We start from the raw sequence: 20,393 nt of genomic DNA, 5'->3' as shown, positions 1-20,393 counted from the left end.
AAGACAAAATATATGTTTTATAAACACTTAAGAGTCATTTACAGTAGTAAAGTTCGAAAAAATTTTTGCTGTGAAGTACAGAATCACTTTCGTGGCATCAAAAAATTCAAAACGTTAAATCTTCCAAACAAGACTCACTATTTGACTGATTTATTGAGAATACAATCTTCACATCAAGCGCTACAATTTTTGTTTACAAAAAGTTGAAATAAGTTAGAAATAAAATTCGCCACGAAGGTGACGATGAGAACCGTGGCGATGAGAAATACCCAATAAAGGTTTTTATTTATTATTTTCTTCACATGTAAGGAAGTACGGTTTATGAATTGTCTACAGAAGTTGGAACTGAAATTATTCAGTTAACACAAAAAGATACTATTGACCGTATTCACAAACATTAGTATCAGTACTCACAGTGCGCGTGGACGCACAGTGTGACACATGAACCAATCACAGAGCTCTATTCAACGCTGTGCGTTCGATTTGCTGCTTCACTTAAGCAAGCATCGTTTGTAAATACGGGCGTATGTATTGTTATGTTATAAAAACGTCTCGTATTAATGAAAATTCAATTCTGCATGTAAGTGAAATTGAGATATTCATAAAATTATAAAATTAAGCATTTGTATCTCAGAGGACCGACTAAAATTTTTTTGAAGATATACCTACCAGCTATTAAAACTTAGCAATTAGAGTCGCTTCTCAAACTATTGGTTCGATGCCTTAGGCAGTTCGATTTTTCCAAGTTGTTTATTTGGATTACTAATGTTTGGCCAAAAAACGTTTCCCAAATTATCACATCGCAAACAACGTTTCGCAAATTTTCATTTGGCAAATTCTTATTTGGCAAAACAACTTATTGCAAACTTTTAATTCGCAAATGTCGTTTTTGGCATATTATTGTTTAGCAAATTATTGTTTGGCAAAGTATGTTTTGCCAAATGTTTCATTTGGTAAAAACATTTCACGATAAACTATTTACAAAACAATTTGATTAGTGCATAGAATGAAATACAAATTAGCTTGTGGTTATTATTTTGTTTATTGGGTAGTTAATATAAAATTTGTTCTAAATTAATTTTAATATTTCATTCTTTTTATCGAAATTTCAAAATTATTCATTAACAATAGAGGTGATTCTAGCGCTCGGCGGCCGCTGCCGCGGCACGCTTCGCTCGCCTTCGCGCGTTAAGGGTCACTGTTCTAACCTAACCTAACCTACTATTTTCTGCAATACCTACTTTCTGCAACCATACTGTTTTCTGCATTCTCTTTGTTTTACAGAAAATTCTTGTGAAAACCACGATCATGTGCCTTATGCTTTGATTTGTGGGTGACGGTGGGTATGTGAAGTGTCAATTTGACCAAACAAATTATTTGGGATATAATATTTGGCAAAATAAAACATTTGCTATACAAACATTTGCCAAGTAAAATTTTGCCAAATGATAATTTGACCAAATGAATTAGTTGCCAAAAGTACATTTGCTAAAAGTTCATTTGGGAAATGAAACTTTGGCGATAAGTTGTTTGCGAAGTGAAATTTAGCGAAAAGTAATTTGGCCAAACGGAAGGATACCTGTTTATTTACCTATATACCAGTGTTCAAAAACTCACCAGGCAAAGGGCAGTCAGTGTTGATAATGCAGATGTTGTTGCAGTCTCTCAGATAGTCTTGCCGGCAGTTGCACCCTGGTTGGCATTCATGTGGCAGACATAGATACTCTGTGTATGCCATTTCGCAAACTTGTGGCGGACACACGAACGCGCAGCTCGTTGGCACTTCGTTGAAGCCACACTTCTTTGGTATAGGAGCTGGAAGAATTTCCTAATGAAATACTAGAAGATAATATTACAATAATTGATGGAATGAACGGGGAAGTGACATATCCCTGATAGCAGATGCACCAGGTCAATATACCCTAAGGATATTCATGGTACGTAAGCAAACTGATACTGATGAGACTAAACAAATAAAGGCTAAACAAATTATAAGAAAGTGATAAGAAGAGGCAATACAGATGTTATGGGGCCTTAGAACGAGGGGGATCTATCCCAAATGAAACATAACAAGGCACAGAAGAAGAAGGAAAAGATACAAAAAAGAGACTTACCGCATTTTCTTACAGGTATACAAGTCCCAGTTGCGTTGTCAAACGGTCTGACATATCCCTCATTACAGGCGCACCCAGTGAAAGGATCACAAGGTTCTTCAGGGTACGTGAGCAACCGGTTCCCGCAAGTCTTCTGGCAGATTGTCATGTTGATCACTGGATGCTCGTTTACTTTACATTTGATGTTGTTATATTGGGCTGTAAGATGAAGATGATTATGTTTAGAAAGATTGTGCCTCGTTGTTTCAAACAAAATACATTTACTACTGGACAAAGGCCTCCCCCAATGATGTCGACAACGACTGTTCTGCGCTGTCCGCATTTAGTTGCAAACTTCACCAGCCAGGCTAGGACGCGCGCCGTGATAAAATCTTATCGATGATTCTAGACGACAAACGTACGGGCGCGATATAATAAGCTTATCGCGGCGCGCATCCTAGGCCTGCTGATCGTCAATCGGAGACTTGGGGTTCCACGAGCTAGAAATTCAGAAGTAGTTGAATATTTCTTAGGTCTTTTATTGTAAAGCTGTATACATACGGCAGTTCTCTTTCTTCACGCAAGCCCACGTTTTGTCATTCCTCAGGTATCCATTATCGCATTGGCAGGATGGAGTACAACAAGGTGTTGGTAAGCAAGATTCATTATGGCGCAGAAGAGATGAACAGAATTTGGGGCATCTATCTGGGCATTTCTCATAGTGGGCGTGTGGGCCACAGTAGGGAGGATGGATAGATTCTGTAACACACAATGGACAAGTTTCCAATTTTTTTCCTTTAATAAAACCTGAAAATATAAGTAAAATAATAATAATTGTGAAAGAATCATGAAAATATCTCTACAAATACAAAAGTTACCTTTTTTGACATATCCAAGACCTGACCATATTTAAAAAGAAAAAGAAGACTTTGACATTATAGTGTCATTCTCAACAATGCGTTAGGGGTGGTATAGTTCCAAAATACTGAACTGTCCTATGCATGACATTGACAGTGGGGCGCCACCGTCAATACCGGATCGCTGGTTCCGATTTTTGCCATGTTGGAAACTATATAGTTGAACGATGGTAGCGCCCCCCTGTCATTGAGTTTGGTGGGACAGTTCAGTGGGTCTAGACAAAGTGCAAATTATAATCGCAAACCAGTCGAAAAGTGGTCGAAAAGCCCCTTTTTTGTATGGAGTTTTGACGGATTCGATTTTCGATTCGATCAAAAAGTGCGTTTTGTCTAGGGGGGCAGCATGGGTCATCTATAAGCATTGTGATTGATACTTGAACAGTGGGTCTAGACAAAATGCAAATTATAATCGCAAACCAGTCGAAAAGTGGTCGAAAAGCTCCTTTTTTGTATGGAGTTTTGACGGATTCGATTTTCGATTCGATCAAAAAGTGCGTTTTGTCTAGGGGGGCAGGTGGCCTGACGCCACGGCACCGCCTATGTTTAGGTTCCACGCGAAAATATGGAGGTAATTTTAATAATTAATTTCTCAGCCATTTTTTGATGGATTTAAATAATAACTTCACCGGCTTTGTACTTTTGGTCTATATTTTAATCCCATTCAGTGAAATCTAATGTTTTCAACATCACGAAACTTGTTCATTTTATTAAATTTTATTTGTCACATCTCCAGGAGAGCTACCCTCGGAGATGACATCACCTCCTCGTACCTCGTCAACGCAACCACGACCACTCTGACAAGAGTGTCCGACTAAGAAGATTTATTTGTACAATAATAAGAATAATGATAACACAAATTGTAGTCCCCACAGATTACACACTTTTTGTCGGCCGATAGTTTATTCGGGCTACTAATAAGTATGAACAAGTAGTATGTTACTCACCCAAATTTACAAGTCGACCAAACTATCGATATAGAGTCTTTAGTCTGAGGGGGACTTAAATGTTGCATAATTTCCCATAAGACAATAACAATAATGTGTCGTTAGCTAACGATATAAACAATTTACCATTGTTGCAATGTTTACAATGTGGGCTGAAGAATAATATGATTTGTACAAAATCTACATTCATTACCTCTTTAGAAAAGAGCTTATTGTACCAATAAAAGATGCTTAAGTATAAATTGTTATAATTAATTACCTTTAGAGCCTGGACATATTTGCGTAGGTGTTTTCGGTGGAGATACAATGACAGCACCAACAGTGTAGAAAAACAACGATAATAAGAAAAACATTACACTCGTATTGTTCTGTTACTAGGTACCTATGCAGCCAGTTCTCCAGAATAACTAACAATGTTGGCTCGTTCATATTATATGCAAAAACCTCTATTTACCAAGAATTTATTAAACCGTTAATTACTTTCTTCTTTGTTAATAAAGCAACTGTATTTATTTAATGTACTATAATTTATTGTATTTCCCGTTTAGAGGTATAATAAATTTTGCTATTTGTATGTTCATGTTCAATAGAAAACACACACTGCACTGCATTGTACATTATTACAAAGGATCCATGTTATAATATCGCTTATTTACTTTCACTTTACTTCTTGTTTACTGGTGTTTTATTTACCTGACGTAGGTATATATTTCCACTGTTCGTGGTAAATAAAATGTTAATCAATTGACGATGTGTAGTGATGTCAGTTTCGAATTGCTAACCAAAACTACTGCTCAAAACGACACAGTAACGTAATATTTTATCACATCTGAATATTTCCCTCAACCACTTTTTCCCAACTGGAATAACCTGGTCAGTACATAAGCGCTCCGTCAGCGTTTTTATTCCAAAACTAGGTCGTTACAAAATTGCATCACTAGACGCAATTAAAGACGGATCCGACGCAGCGAAAAATCCAACTCGGCTTTCAATATGAAACTTTATTATGAGCGATGAAAAGTTTTAATAATCCCCCGCGACAAGAGGCGTCTCTGTCCAAATCGGGTGAAAATTTGCGTCACACTGGATGGAATTTGTGAAGTTGGATGTTGAATATTGGATTTTATTGTAATTCGGGTGAATTACACGCCGCCTTTTTGGTTCGTAGAGGTTTAACGTAAGCATGTTTTAATCTGGTTGTGGATTGGAGGTAACTTTTTGGGTGTAATTGAAGCGATGTTTGTAACTTTTAACATTTTAAGCGTTATTTATATTTTTAGGAGAGTTATTCATGCCTCAGTCAGAAGAATCATTCGCAAATAAATACTACAACTTATATGTAACTATTTTGAGTTTATAAAAAAACTAAAGTCACTCCTGAACAACGGACAATTGCATCAGATAAATCATATGGAACGTCATTCAATATTTTTCATATATCAAGAAGAAGTTAATGCATTTTCCCATCAATAGTACAATAATAAATAAATCAAATAATCTGCCAGTGTGTTTCGACAGACCCACAAAGTTACTGAATGGCGGACTTCATCTCAAAATGGTGGGCGGTGAATAACAACCGTAACTAGATCTGTAGTTCTTCGTAACTCCGTTTAACAAGTTAGTTATTTCTTGCTCAACTTGTTAATCGATGGCGCTTTCTGCTCATTGTTTATACGATGCCAAAATTACATGTAGTGTTTCTTTAGAACACTGGTGCTCTCCTACAGATTTATCAATCATTGTTTAAAAACAGTTTGTACAGAGATTTACATAATAATATTGCGTACACACACATATACGTAAACCCCTATGTTGAACGACTTGTCGTGCAGGGGAAGGTTGAAGGCAAAAAGCGCGAGACAGGTCGCCCATGCGTTGGACCGATCAGGTCAAAACCACACTCAATGGTCCACTCCACGAATTTACAAGAAAGGCTGCAATACTGGAGGAATGGCGACGGATTGTGAAGCTTGCCACCAAACCAGGTGTGACGACCACGACCACTCTACCAAGAATGTAGCGACGATTTGACCACAATCGCATCTGGTGTTAAGTGGGATGCAGTCTAGGATGGTACATACCTATTCACTCTTGCCTTGAAAAAACTTGGATTATAGTCTTCTAGAAATACAGCAGAGCAATTTACTTACATATTACTATGCAATTTTACTTCTAAAAATCTAGTTACTGGAGCAGTCTTTCCAACTTTCTACTAAAACATCTATTTGTTGATTTAATTTTGAACGTTATCCACATCAAACATTTCATTACGGATCTTAACAGTTCTAACCGCGCTCCCCGCTGTAATTATACGCAAAGTTTAAGCCGCACAATTTGTGTGCAAGAATGAATGAACTTTTGTGTGTGGTTCAACCTTCGTGTGGTCTGGCGATTACACTAACTGCATACCGGATAATAAGTTTTGTTTGCGAGGATTCTGGGTGAAGAATGCTAACTATTTATTACTATTGGGGTAGTGTTTGGTGACGATCTGATGGAGCTTCGATGGAAGTTGGTCGTTGCTTTCAAATGATCCCCCATTCATTAACGAATGCATCGTAGGTTGCATAACTTTAACGGTCACTATCAAAGTCTGCTACTGAGCTAAGGCTTCCTCCAATATGATCCATTTTACCCTGTCCTTGTAGGACACACCCACAAGGTAGACCGACGACATCATAAAAGTAGCAGGAAGGCGCTGGACGCAAGCCGCTACCAATCGGCCAACATGGAAAGGATTGGGGGAGGCCTATATTCAGCAGTGGACGTCCTATTGCTGAGATGATTCTGATAATGATGACACTGTCCTCGACTTATCCGCACCCTTTTATTGCCAGAGCGATCTCTTGCTTTCAGAGAGTCTAAAATCTGAACTGTATTTTTGTTCCTAGACCCAAAACTCGCCACAAATTAATTCCTCTGTGCACTACAATATCCTCGTACGTGGTTCTGCAGCTGCATTCAAATGTACGAATACAAAAGCCCTCTCTAAAATACGCATTAACTGCAGTAATAACCGACCAAAATGGGTGGTTCATAATAATTCAGCGAACTCACCGGTCTGCAGGCGACCGCAATTATTCAAGTAATTGCCCTATTACAGTTCTGTTGGAGTTGAGATGGACTTAATAGCATGATTGTACTTTGGGTTAATTAATTTTAGTGAGTTTCATACAAACTTGTTTCTACGAATGTGCTTGATTTTACCAGTAAATGATAATTCTAATTAATCTCATAGATTAAAGTATAAAAATATCTTAAAACATGAACTATTTAATCATAATAGTATTTACCTTTAAAGGGTTTCCCATTGCTCCTAGTAATGTCAGGCAATATTGTCCACTGTTTTGCTACCTATGCTCGCAGTGTTTCATAAAGTATCTACGTAATTAAAAAAATCTTTGTCCAGCTTTTTCACTTTCAAGTTGCTAAGAATAAGGGAAAGAAGAACGCTTTAGTTTTTGTCCAATTAGCGCTTTGAAACGAAACGTTTGGTGTCTGGAAAATGCCTCACTGTTCGTAGAGTTTTTACACGAGTATAAAAAGAAGGTATATCCCAACATCCCTAACTCAAAAAGGGTAAATAATTAATTCCAGAAGTAATCTGTCGTGGATGGAACCTCCTTTATTTTTAATCTTTCATTTGTTTTATGGCCAGTTCTGTTTTTTGTCTTGTCTTTTTTTGCTTCCTTGTTTGTAGTTTGGTTTTAATTTTTTTTATCCCTGAAATCCTTATTACCTTTTCTGTCCGTCACATAATGTATTTTGGTGTTTATTTCTATGGCATTAAAACACTTTTTTTTACAAGTTTGGAGCACTTTTTTTTACAAAGCGAAGAAACAAATCATTTTTACTATAATAGTACAAAACATTCTTTCCTAAAATTTCAGAAAACAAATACAGCTTATACTTACCAAATGAATTCAAATTCTATAACTCCCAAGATTAGGTTTGAAATGGTTTGCGACAAACTTCCCCATTCTGAAGGTATTGTTTCATTTTGATTAGTGGAAAGGCTAAATAAACAGGGTACATTGTGGTTTGATATGATGTTAGATAAGCCTAATATATGGGCGCTTGGATCTTGATAGCCAGCTATACAATGGAGGATGAAAGAGTAGGCGTTTTTAAACAATAATTTACTATGATTCTTATTTTTGGAGTTGGTGCCAGCAATTTTTTTGCCAAAAAGACTCCGCACCTCAATGAAGCGATTTTGGAACACAGTGGTTCATCATCATCATTTTAGCCAAAGGAGGTCCACTGCTGAAGCTGAACGTAGATCATCCCCAATGATTTCCATATGAACCGGTTAGTAGCAGCTTGCATCCAGCTAATTTCTGCTACCTTTAAAACGTCCTCTGTCCACCTTGTAGGAGGAAGTCCCACGCTTTGCTTGCCATTCTCGGTAGAAAGTAATAGTGGGCATTTCGCTAGTTTACAACGCGAAGCCTACTGTGCCCAATTCAGTTATGTCACATGTATAAATACATGACATGCAAGTGGAAATAATATTTCGTTATGTTATCATGGAAAAAGTTTTGAAACTTGGTCAGTAATAAGTTTTGTTTTTGATTGCATTTATCCGCCTCTTCAAAAACATCGTCGTCACTTTAATATGTATCTATTGTTTACAGGAAAAATAAGGGAAAGTGACTCTTAAGTATTGTTATATTTATCTATACCTACTTATAATAAATCTGTTCTGTAGAGAGGTCAATTCTGTACATGAAATATATTTTCAAAATAACTATCAGGGGGTGATTAGTAATCGATACTGATGCCAAAAATGCAATCAGTAAAATTTTTGTCTGTCTGTCTGTCTGTATGTTCCTTATAGAAACAAAAACTACTCGACGGATTTTAACGAATCTTGGAACAATTATTTTTCATACTCCTGGGCAGGTTATAGTATACTTAGGATTTCCCACGGGAACGGGAATTAGCGGGAAAATCCTTTTGTATGAAAAATCTATACCGCTAAGTTAGACGCTTGAAATTTGGCATGCAGGTAGCTACCTTAGTAAACTTAAAGCTTAGTTACAACAGGATATTGCAAAATTCCCACGGGAACGGGAGTTACCGGGAAAAAACATTTGTATGAAAAAATCTAAACCGCGTAAGATAGATGAAGGGGGTAAAACGGGATCCACGCGTACGAAATCGCGGGCGGCCGCTAGTTTAGAAATAAACTGTACTACTTTTGATTTAAATACGAGGATAGAAATCACAATGAGACATTGAATGTTGTTTTGTTATTTAACTGAATGAACTGCTAATGTTATTATTAGGTAATAATATTTCGATAAGCTATACACGTGGCCATTGCAAGAGAGACACCCAGTCTCGCGTCATCTCATTAGGAACATCCATATTGAAAGTGGTTTTTTTTCTCTTTTTTTGGGACAACAAACACGTATCTAGCATTTCATACATTTTCATTGGGTTTTCTAGCAAATCAAATTACTAAGAACGAATACCTACCCAAGATATTCGTAATGTAACAATGAGCAACTAAAACCTGGTTGAATTTGCGGTTTAGACATGAAACTTACCTACTATAGTGAGTAATTTCTTTTGCATTTCCAATATTGAATGATTTAGGTAGGTAAATACGATAATTCCATTGCGTTATTAATTTTAACGCTACCTATTTATGTATTGGCAAGTTCTTTAATATACCTGCAAAATAGGCATTACAAATTACAATTTATGACGAATATTAATATCCAACAAAGGATACCTTAGGGAGTGTATAATGAAAACCTAATTGAAATTTTTCCCAAGGTAAGCTAGTGCCCTTTTATTTTCTTAGGAGATTTATTAAAAAGTTTCGTCGTACTAGTCTCTGGCGTCCGACGAACTGTCGTACTTAAGTTGGGAACAATTTTCTTACTATATTACATTCGCATTTTTTTCCAGTCATGAAAAAACACTTTTTCAACTGAAAAGTAGAAGGCTTAAGATTTTCATTTCGTTCTTTTTTACGCTTTCTTTGTATATAGGTATACTTGGAATACTAGCGTTTAAATTAATATTTTCACAATGTACGAGTACCTATTATACTAACGCATTTGAGTTTCGTATAATGAACAATAACCCTCCTTTTGGTGCAGTCGAGTAAATACGAGGGCTAGGTACGAGATCTAACAAATTTGACTCCATTATCAAAATTATATTTCATCTTTATCTTGTGTTTTGTCAAACTTCTTCTGCCATTGTTTGTGACGAACGCTTTGTCAAGTCCCAAAATGTTCTACTTTCCTCTAAGATTTGCTGAGCGAAATTGACACTAAGCGTCGAAGATATAAGGGTGAGGATAGCATGGTAAGTGTAAATTATTTGTGGTCGCATCGCTACTCCTTGGGAGGCTCTCAAAGCTTTGACTAGAGACAAGTAGAATTTTGTGCCGATTCAATACCCATGGGATATTTGTTGTAAAGTACGTCATCAGAATAACAACAGTAAAATTATGTTTTTGAGTGTCTTTTATAACAAGAGCAAGTGGAGTGTTGGAAAATTTTCCCCTTCTAATGGGTGATTTCCAAAATCATAAAGATGATATTATTACACCTTTTGTATTTATTATAATTGTTTTAAATGATTTATTATACAATAAAAATGAGTGTTTATCTATTTATCTGATTATGTCCATTTAAAAGTCACAATTCTCACTCATCTACGAGTATCAGCCTAACCTTTAATGAAAGATTCCATAGAAACTTTGAGCAGCTTCCCCCCCTCCTTAATTCAGCCCTGTCACATTAATTTTTTGCTGACATATCCTGCCAACCTGTAAACCACGTAACTGCTGGCTTCATAGATAAGAACTATTTCCGAGATTTCGTGATATAGGTCAATATGTAAATAAATTAGTGTACTTTTGCTTGGAAAAACCGCGTGACCTACGACAGGTCGCGTGACCTATATGACCTGTCATTGGCCTTTGATCGCGCCGGCGATGGCGATCTGCACGCGTTGGTGTGGTTAAAGCTTTATTCAGTCAAGTGCTTCAACTTTCACGTAAACTTCTATGAATAAGGCACATAAATAAATAATTTGTGAAATTACGCAATAATTATATTCGAGCGGAATTTCCTAATTATGTCGGTTTCTCCCGCGTATATGTTGTAATGAAGACAAATTATATTGCCCACGGAATATCCGTTACTTGCGTGAAGGTTGTTTAGATAAGGTAATAATTTCTAGGAAAGGATGTGGATATTTTAATTATAACTAGCCCCAATCCAACCCTAAAGTTGGCTTAAGAATAATCCAACTGTAAACTTGTGGTTCATTTGGTATTTCGGATTAATGGTTTTTAATGCCAGCACCTACCACTAAAGAACGCTATTCCTAATATGTATCGCTATCCCGACTTTACGCTACTTACTAGTCTAATACAAGTTGAAGTGCTGACAATATTTTTTAAGTCAATATTTCAATATTAACCATCCACTAAGGGCACCAGACCCCAATCCGACATCCAACTTAACGTACACCTGAAGAAAGTCAAAGAGTCCTTGCAGGGATCTGTGAACCTCTTGACGAGATGTGGGAGGCAATACGTGTACAAAAAAAATAAAAAATCAGCAATCAAAACACCTTAACATTTTATATCAACCTTTTATTTCGTGAAAGCAGAACGTGGTCTTCTAGTTAAGCTCCATTAAATTCCGTCGACACAGTTTAACGTTGACACCTGACAATGTTGACAGTTATGCCGGGAACATCATATTTTTATTCTTCACACGTCACGGCCCCAAAAACAAAACAGCGTCGTGGGACCCTGCTCCGAGTTTTTTCCGTGGGCTCATGTAGTCCATTAGTGAAATGATATTCCTTTTAATGCGTCTACCAGCGACAAATTGTAGCATATGGAACTATAATAAGATATAACTAGATGTGGCGCAGGTGAGTAAACGTGAATAATGAGAAACAATGTGACTTAAATTGATACATACGAGTAACTCTGTTAGTCAGCAGATTGTATAACTCATTTCTCAAATTAAGCTCAGCCTAAGCCGTACCTACTTGTTTCATTTTGAGATTTGAAGTATATAGGAGTTCGTTATTAATAATCTATGATTATGCCTTTATGTATAAACTTAATCTTATACTGTAAGTGGAAGCAGGTGAATATACTGATGAGATTTTAATTTAGTTAAAGGTTTATCAGTGAAAGTAACACGAAGTCATTTATTATTGCATTATTGATACCTACTACGTGATAGGCGTCAGCTACGAGGACCTGTAAGAATACACAATGTTTAGCTTGACTTAAGCTACAGATATTAGATATAAATTCTGACCCTTAATGCTTATGAATTAATGCTTTTTCAGGACGTCCCGAACCGAATTTCTTTCAACTAGCCAATGGAGAAAACCTTTCAAGCTATTGTTACTTGACATTTTTGCTATGAGCTAGCTAGTGCTCTGCATGTATTTCGATTGAGATTTTTTTTAGTAGATTATTCGATTAATGATCTTCATTCAAAGATGATTGATCAACCATTGAGATAATAAATACAGTCGTCTACTAGACAGGTCTCTTCCAGCAACAATTGAATCCTCGTTTGTCATAACACTAATGGATTTTGCCGAAGAAATTGCCAAGTGATACCTACGATACCATTATTGTGTCATCTTCTCCAAGATTGCAACTTTATGTAAGAATTCGCTTGTTATTTTATTACAAACGCGTAAAGTAAGTTGTAAAACTCCGTATCATCCCTTCTGTTATAATACGGGGATTATTTATATGGGCGCGCGTTCATAAAAGGAAAAGTTAAAGAGTAACTCTATTTTATGGCATGAGACTTGTTTGAGCAAATTGATAGTCGTATAACATTGTTTTTCTTCATTATGAAGTTGGTGTGTCGGTGAAATATTTTTCTTGCTTGGCTGGCGCGTAAGTTTTTCATTATTTTGTTTGCTTATTAAGAGATTACCCGAGCATTTTTAAATCTAAGAAGATTACATAGCAATCTTTGCACTGTATTATGTCGTAGTATAATCCTTCCTACTAATATAAATTATAAATGCGAAAGTTTGGATGTCTGGATAGATGTTTGTTACTCTTTCAAAAACTACTGAACGGATTTTGATGAAACTTTACAGTATTATTGTTTATAACTCAGAATAACATAGGCTATAATTTACGACGATTATGTGACAAACTAAATTTCAAACGGGTGAAGCCGCGGGCAAAAGCTAGTAAACTCATATTTTTAAATATTGTTGAGTGTTGAATGAATTCATGGATAGGTATATAAATATTATGAATGAATGAATAATGAAGGTGTCATTGATTAATTTATAGGAAATCTGACTGAATGCTCTTTCAATACTCGTATGTACCTACTTTATTTTGTTTTTCATCAGTGAAGTAGACAACATCCGATTTTGCCAGTTTGCACCATCCTGTTAAACTTTAAACTGACTGGTGTCTGGTGTCGAGAGTTTCGTTATTAAAAGACATTTTCTGCTTGAAATAACACTGTGACTACAATCTGGCACATTCGTGCGTACTAGGTCTAAATATTTTGTGTTATTCATAAACTGTTGTGGCTGGCCAGCTATTTAAATTGCTTCATGAATACACTAGTTTGCGCACCGTTATTCCGCCTGCGGCCATTTCATAAAAATATTGTGAAAAATCCCTCTACATTTTTAAGATGTAATAAGTAATGTACCAAAATCATCTGAGACTGACTTGGGTGATTTTCTAATTGAGTACCTAAATACCTTTTTTATAGTAGCTTCCTCAATGACTCAATATCCAGAAAATTGGAAAATGGAAAATGTAAATGTTAATATTTATTACAGTCCGTTTACAGTCCACTCCTATGACCCATTCGAACCGCCACTTTTTTGGTCCTTCGAGCCGGATATTTGTGCATATTATGGTGAATGGACGTATGAATATTGATAAAATTTTGTTCGATGATCCACGTACGATTCAGTAAAAATGCGTTTGCATTTTGCATGAATGTTAGAGGTAAAACAGCAGGCTTTAATTAAAACTGAATCCCTAAAGTACTGGATCGTGTGAATGGGACGGACGCATGGATTTATTTGGAACTTAACTATAGGATTACTTTAAGCTGAAAATTCACGAATAGTGAATGTAAATAGAGTTTAATAGAGTTTAGTGTGATTTAAAGTTATGCGATGAAATGGCATAAGTAACATTTTCAGTATGAAATTTTTATAGGCTACTGTGTTTAAATGTAGTCATACGTTTTCGTATGAGCTGATCTGCAGGTGACATGACCCATCAAAAACCATTTCAAAAACAGACTTTTGAATTAATAAGCTTTTTTTTTCAATCCCGCAAAAGAAAATTCTTAATAATTACAAGAGCTACGAATAGCAAAACTTTTTAAGTTATTTTATCTTTCATCAAGATTTTCATCAGCAATTCACATTTGCGCGTTAATTTTCTTTTTTTCTACAAATTGTCAAATAACATGAAACAACATAAGTTCGTTAGTAACTGCACAGTTTTATTATAATGCATTATGAGGACCGACGACCTCATAAAGGTGGCAGGAAGGCGCTGGATGCAGGCCGCTACCAACCGATGAACCGAGCGCTGTGGAAATCATTGAGGGAGGCCTATGTTCAGCTGTGGACGTGCTGTGGCTGAAATGATGATGATGATGATGCACAGCTTTTATTTTTTACACTTAGGGAAAAATTGTGTAAGAAACTTTTGACTTATTCCTAATCAAACTATTTTCCGTCAGTGCTTGTTGGCATATCACGTTGTTTGTATTTAACTGTGAAAACTTATTTGCGTCTAATTATTATTATTGTGTTCTGTACCCTCATATCTCGTTACAAACGATTATTTCAAAGACGGCTGTAAGGACTAAATCTTGTACATTACCTTGTTGGACCTTAACTCATTTGCAGGGACGAGGGAACAATACTTAAACCCTTTACAGTTAGGGCTGTCACTTGAAGATAGCCTGTTCCTCTATCGTTGAGGATTCCGGGTGAAGCTCGCTTCCACCTTCGGTCTCATTATCACTATGTGTATCATCTGAGATGTTTGCCAAGAGCTTCTCGATTGTGAATAAAAAAATAAAAGTAAAGACATGAGTGGAGGGAGGTTCAAAGCATTGCATGTTTTACTTTACACCTAGTAGAACATGCAATTTACCACTTGGTAGATTATTATTTTGTCAAAATATTTTACAAAATGAAGCACATTGTATATTATGTATAATATAGTGTCTATAATACTATGATATGTTCAGAAGTGGACGTCGTATGACTGAAAATGATAATGATGATGTAGGTATATAATATTCCAAGAAAAAGCAATGTCTCTAGGCACAGGCTTCTTTAAGCATAATAGAAGGCATCGATCACTACTTGATTTTAGCAGTTTTCTTTCTATCCTTCTCATTTAAAGCGAGTTGCAAGTATAAAAGACAGAGACAGAGGGACCGCACGGAAACAATTAAAGACTAGCGCCACTGAACTAGTTTCATCCGGATTCAACTGGCTAGAGCTAGCCCTGTTAGAGGTATTATTATTACTTAAGCTTTAAGTGAACAACAAATTCGGCTTACGCTTTTATTGCTCGTAATTCGTCCTGTTTGACTTCAGATCGGCCGGAGCCTTTAATTAAATGTAAATATTAAAGTTACAGTCTTAATACGGGCCAGTCAACATTTTTTTGTAAATATTATGAACTGACCAATTTTCTGTTATGTACAGGCTTTTCTTTGGAAATAGGATGTTTTTTTTTACTATTCGATTAGGCAATAGGCTATTGACACCAGTAAATTGCGTTATAGCTTTTTGTCATATTAATTATCTGTCAAAATGCGAATACAACAGTACGAACCTATGATGACGTCACTTCTTTGCCAACTCAAGATTAATACTATAAAGGGCTAAAGTTAAGTGTTTTGGAAATTTGGTATTGGAGTTACTAAGTAATGATGCCAAAAACACAATGGAAAATTAAGCTTTAAGAAAGCTAAAAGCTTTATTTACATTACTAAAGCTACATTATGAAACTTATGAGATAAACTGTATTTTACCCTCAGTTTTATTCTACTTTTAATGTTATTACATTACATTATTACCTACAGAAACTAGTGAGTGAATGGATTTTTGTGCGTAACAAGCCCTATCGTATCATTTTAGACATGGTTGGTTGGTTTTCCAATAAATCTAGCCAGACCCGGTTTTCCATCGATGAAAGAAAGTAAAGAATACTTCCATCGTATTTTCTTCTATTTGCTACTGGATCTATATTTGATGATAAATGGAGAAATGATTACTTAGGGACCGTGACATGAACCTGCATCTAACAATAGATTTAGGTTAAGAAATTGGAATTAAAGTAATCACAGAGTTAAGTTACAGCAGTCTCATCTCATTTCATAAGGGGCTAAGAAAAATTAAAGTTAATTATTTTCATCCAGCATCTTTCAATATCACAACAAATCTGCTTTTATAAGTACGACTACTCTCACCTCACTTGGAAGTGACGCAAACTGTGTGTCATAATTATGATTAAGTTTATAATACATGATAGTAAATATAATTTTATTACTTTTTAGTGCTCCTTCGGAGGCTTATGAAGCTATAAGGCGAATAATGCTGTTGAATTATTGAGTCATTTTCTTTTGCAACTTACACATGCGAAAATATTGCGGGCACAAAATATACAAACATGTCAAAGTATACACTTTAATCCCAAACAAATAAGGAAAGATTTTCATAATCTAATTACGCCGCAGAAAGAGCGCCTTCGCTTGATAATCGCGTAACTTGACCCTTCTAAGCGAAGGTAAAACCAGGTAAAGGGAAACGGCAGCTTTGTTTGTGTACTTAAGTATGTTTGGGACAAACTTCAGATATAAGTTAGAGTGAAGATCAAAGGGCGAACAGGCTTATCTTATACGGGCAGTGAGTACTTGGTTAGAGCGTTTACGCAGTTACGTCGTTTTACGCCGCTTTTCTGCTTGGTTCCGTTTGTTTATGTTGTGCGTATTAAACGGTTATTTCATACTTTTACCCGTTATCAAGCGCAATATAACGGGTAAAAGTATGATGTTATTAATTTATTCATCATTCAATTGCAATGGTGACAAAATCATAGTACGTAACTAAACACGAGTAATAACAAAAATTTTCCTGTAACTTAGGTGTCTAATCACTTTATGACTTTTATAGTAACTATAAAGTAACTTAATTATTTTGAAAGCTACTTTAGTAAGCGGCTCTGTGGTCTAGTGGTAAGGCCACCTGCTTCAGGCGCAGAGGTCCCAGATTCGATTCCCAGGGGGGGCAGATTTTTCTGTTCGGTTTGGTTGGTGGTGCTGTGGGCTTGTTCTAAGTCCGCCTAGCTAGCTATTACCACTATCTAACCAAAGTCTGTCGCCATAACAACAATGTTAACAGCATTGTTGTGTTCCGGCAGTTAAGAGGTAAGATAGCCAGTTCCTCTGTGGTTGAGGATTCCGGGTGAAGCTCGCTTCCACCGTCGGCCTGCTCGTCACTTACCATCAGGTGAGATACAGGACAAGAGCTTCCTCGTTTTGGACAATGTTGATTGTTTAGGGAGGTATTCATCCCATGTATATGTCACCGTAAAATTGTGAATTCTGTCAGATTATAATCTGACGTAGTTAAATTACAATCTAACCTAACCTAACCCACTGTTAGTTTACAATCTAACGCGTTATATTATAAACTGACAGAGTTCACAATTTCACGTTGACATAATATAATACAAGTTTGTTGACTATGCCTTAAAATGTCTAGGTAAGCACAAAAAATATAAGAAGTCAAAAGAGAAAAGTCATAAGTTCTACAAAAATAACAATTGTACATACCTGTTGAGTCTCATTTTAATACAACAAAATACTAATAATAACCCAGCCGTACTTCAGGAAAATAAATAATTTCGCAATGTTTTCAGTGTCCTCTAAAATGAAGACTATCGCAATACTTGTCTTCATCGCCGACGTTATGTATTTGTTTGTGTCAACAGCACAGACCAAGATTTATTATTGCTGTCAGACCAACAGCTTTTACTGGATGTGCCTTATTTTTTGTTTTTGTTACTTTTCATCACCAACATTTCAGCCTCAGACGTCCAGCGCCGAACTTAGGCTAATGATTTTTAGGTTAGCCAGTACTTTTAATTAATTGATTGATGCTTATAATGTGAAATATGTAGAGCATGATTTTTAACGCCAAGAAATGAATTTATCTGTCATCCAATGGATAAATTATATTGTTCTCCCGACTGTCAAGAGTTTCTGGGTTCAATTTAGTAATGTGTAAAGTTAGGCTGAGTTGCACCACCTTATTTTAACCGTAACAATAACAATAACCGGTGCTTTTTGTATGGAGGTTGACAGATTTTGGACGTTTGTCAAAGTTAAAGTAAGATTGTGCAACTCAGCCATAGTGGTGCAAAATACTGTGTTTATTTATTTTCAGCGTGGTTAATTTGATCAATACAAATTCCTATTAATATTAGAGATGAAACGGATAGTGGTTTGGCCGGATACCGGATACCGGATATCCGGCGAGCTGCTAGGCCGGATAGCCGGATATCCGGCGGCCGGATAGTTGGCCCATTGTCTCGTTTTATGTCGTGACGAGTTTAGCGCCGGACAGGTGCTTCGAACGCGATCAGTGCGTCAAGTAGACTAAAAAAGTCACACTTTTCGAAAATCGAATCCGTCCGAATAGAATGTCAGATTTTGCCACTTGTTTAGGGGGCAGATCAATTCGGACGATTTCGGTTGCCATAGTGAGTGTGTGGTTGTATAGGGAAAATTATATTAGTTTACTTGCTGCGTAATCTGACTGAACTACATCATTTCATCAGACCATCAGTGAAAACAAGATCGCCTATTTTATTTGGCTATATTTCGACATAAACAGATATTTATTTATTTAGTATTCGTCCTTAAACTGAATAGCCCAGAAAAAGAAATTAGTTTTTTGAAAGGCCTTAATATGGCTTTTTTGGACTTTAAATAAAAGTCGTCATTATTATAAGCCTTTTTAGGGTTCCGTAGCCAAATGGCAAAAAACGGAACCCTTATAGATTCGTCATGTCTGTCTGTCTGTCTGTCCGTCCGTCCGTCGGTCCGTCCGTATGTCACAGCCATTTTTTTCCGAAACTATAAGAGCTATACTGTTGAAACTTGGTAAGTAGATGTATTCTGTGAACCGCATTAAGATTTTGACGCAAAAATAAAAAAATAATAATAAATATTGGGGGCTCCCTATACTTAGAACTAAAACTCAAAAAATTTTTTTTTGTCAAACACATACGTGTGGGGTATCCATGGATAGGGCTTCAAAAATGATATCGAGGTTTCTAAAACATTTTTTTAAACCGAAAAGTTTGCGTGACAGACGCTTCCAAAGTAGAAAAAAGAATGAAAAGGTTCGTCACCTTAGTGTCGGTTTTCGCTTGCACTAGGTACTGTAACAGTCAAACCTGCCAACATAACAGTGCAAGAAACAGTGCTGCTAACATTTAAATAAATATGACGTTTGCTAACAAATAAGGTTTTGCTTGTTTATTTTTCTATCCCATCAGTGCAATGCAATGATGACATTGACCAATTGACAATAGTTTTTTTTATTTAATAGAAATAATAATGGCAGGTTGAACCAACAAGAAGGTTTTAGTTTATCAATCATAATAATCTTCTTGACAAGATAAATCGTCAAACAACTTTGATCTGGATAATTTTGAACTTTACTGACGTGCGGTGACGGCAGAGTAGAATACATTTGTTACACCAACCCCTACTCTTCCCGTGGGTGTCGTAAGAGGCGACTTAGGGACTACACATCAAACAGAGAATGGGCAGCAGCGCTCTCTGAAAAACTTAAATCTTTTAAACTGCGATCTCCAACCCGCCTGCCAAGCGTGGAGATTATGGCAAAACCCTCCACTATAGTGGAGGAGGCTCATAGTCCAGCAAAAAAAAAAAAAAAAAAAAAAATTCAAAATTTCTTTATTCTCTTATAAGACACATTTACAGGGGTTGGGTGTCTCCTTTTAAGTTTAGAAAACCTGTATTAGGAGACGCCCGCTCTTTCGATCAGTTTTATATAATAAGAAAATAAATAAAATTACATGATTTTTTACTTACAAATTAATTCGTACCAAAAAGTTGTGTGAGTATGAGATATTGTGTGTGTGAGTTTGTGTGAATGTGTGCATGCGTTAGTTGTTTCTTGTGTTTGCTTGTTCCCTAATTGTGATTTATCTGTATAAGTACCTACAAACTGAACGGCTACTTCTGCGGCGAGGAGGTAGCGACCGCTTTACCGCGAAAGTAGCTGTTCAGTCTGATCATAATCAAGTTCCTTTAACCAATTTATTAAAGTCTGTTTACACTCATTAGAAGACATTGTATAAATATGTTTTAGTC

At 36.2% G+C, this 20,393-nt stretch overlaps 1 protein-coding gene across 1 annotated transcript; it reads right to left on the bottom strand.

The window, feature by feature from the left end:
- Window positions 1–319: 319 nt before the first annotated feature.
- LOC135076663 (zonadhesin) lies at window positions 320–4,337 on the bottom strand. Its single transcript, XM_063971083.1, has 5 exons — window positions 4,214–4,337; window positions 2,655–2,852; window positions 2,115–2,312; window positions 1,618–1,815; window positions 320–345 (listed from the first exon to the last, which is right to left on the bottom strand). The coding sequence occupies exons 1-5, from the start codon at window positions 4,305–4,307 to the stop codon at window positions 320–322; spliced, it is 714 nt and encodes a 237-aa protein (XP_063827153.1). The 5' UTR covers window positions 4,308–4,337.
- Between the last annotated feature and the right edge of the window lie 16,056 nt (window positions 4,338–20,393).

The sequence above is a fragment of the Ostrinia nubilalis genome, chromosome 12 (assembly GCF_963855985.1).
Source record: "Ostrinia nubilalis chromosome 12, ilOstNubi1.1, whole genome shotgun sequence".
Taxonomy (NCBI): domain Eukaryota; kingdom Metazoa; phylum Arthropoda; class Insecta; order Lepidoptera; family Crambidae; genus Ostrinia; species Ostrinia nubilalis.
This window is presented reverse-complemented; position numbering and strand designations above follow the sequence as displayed.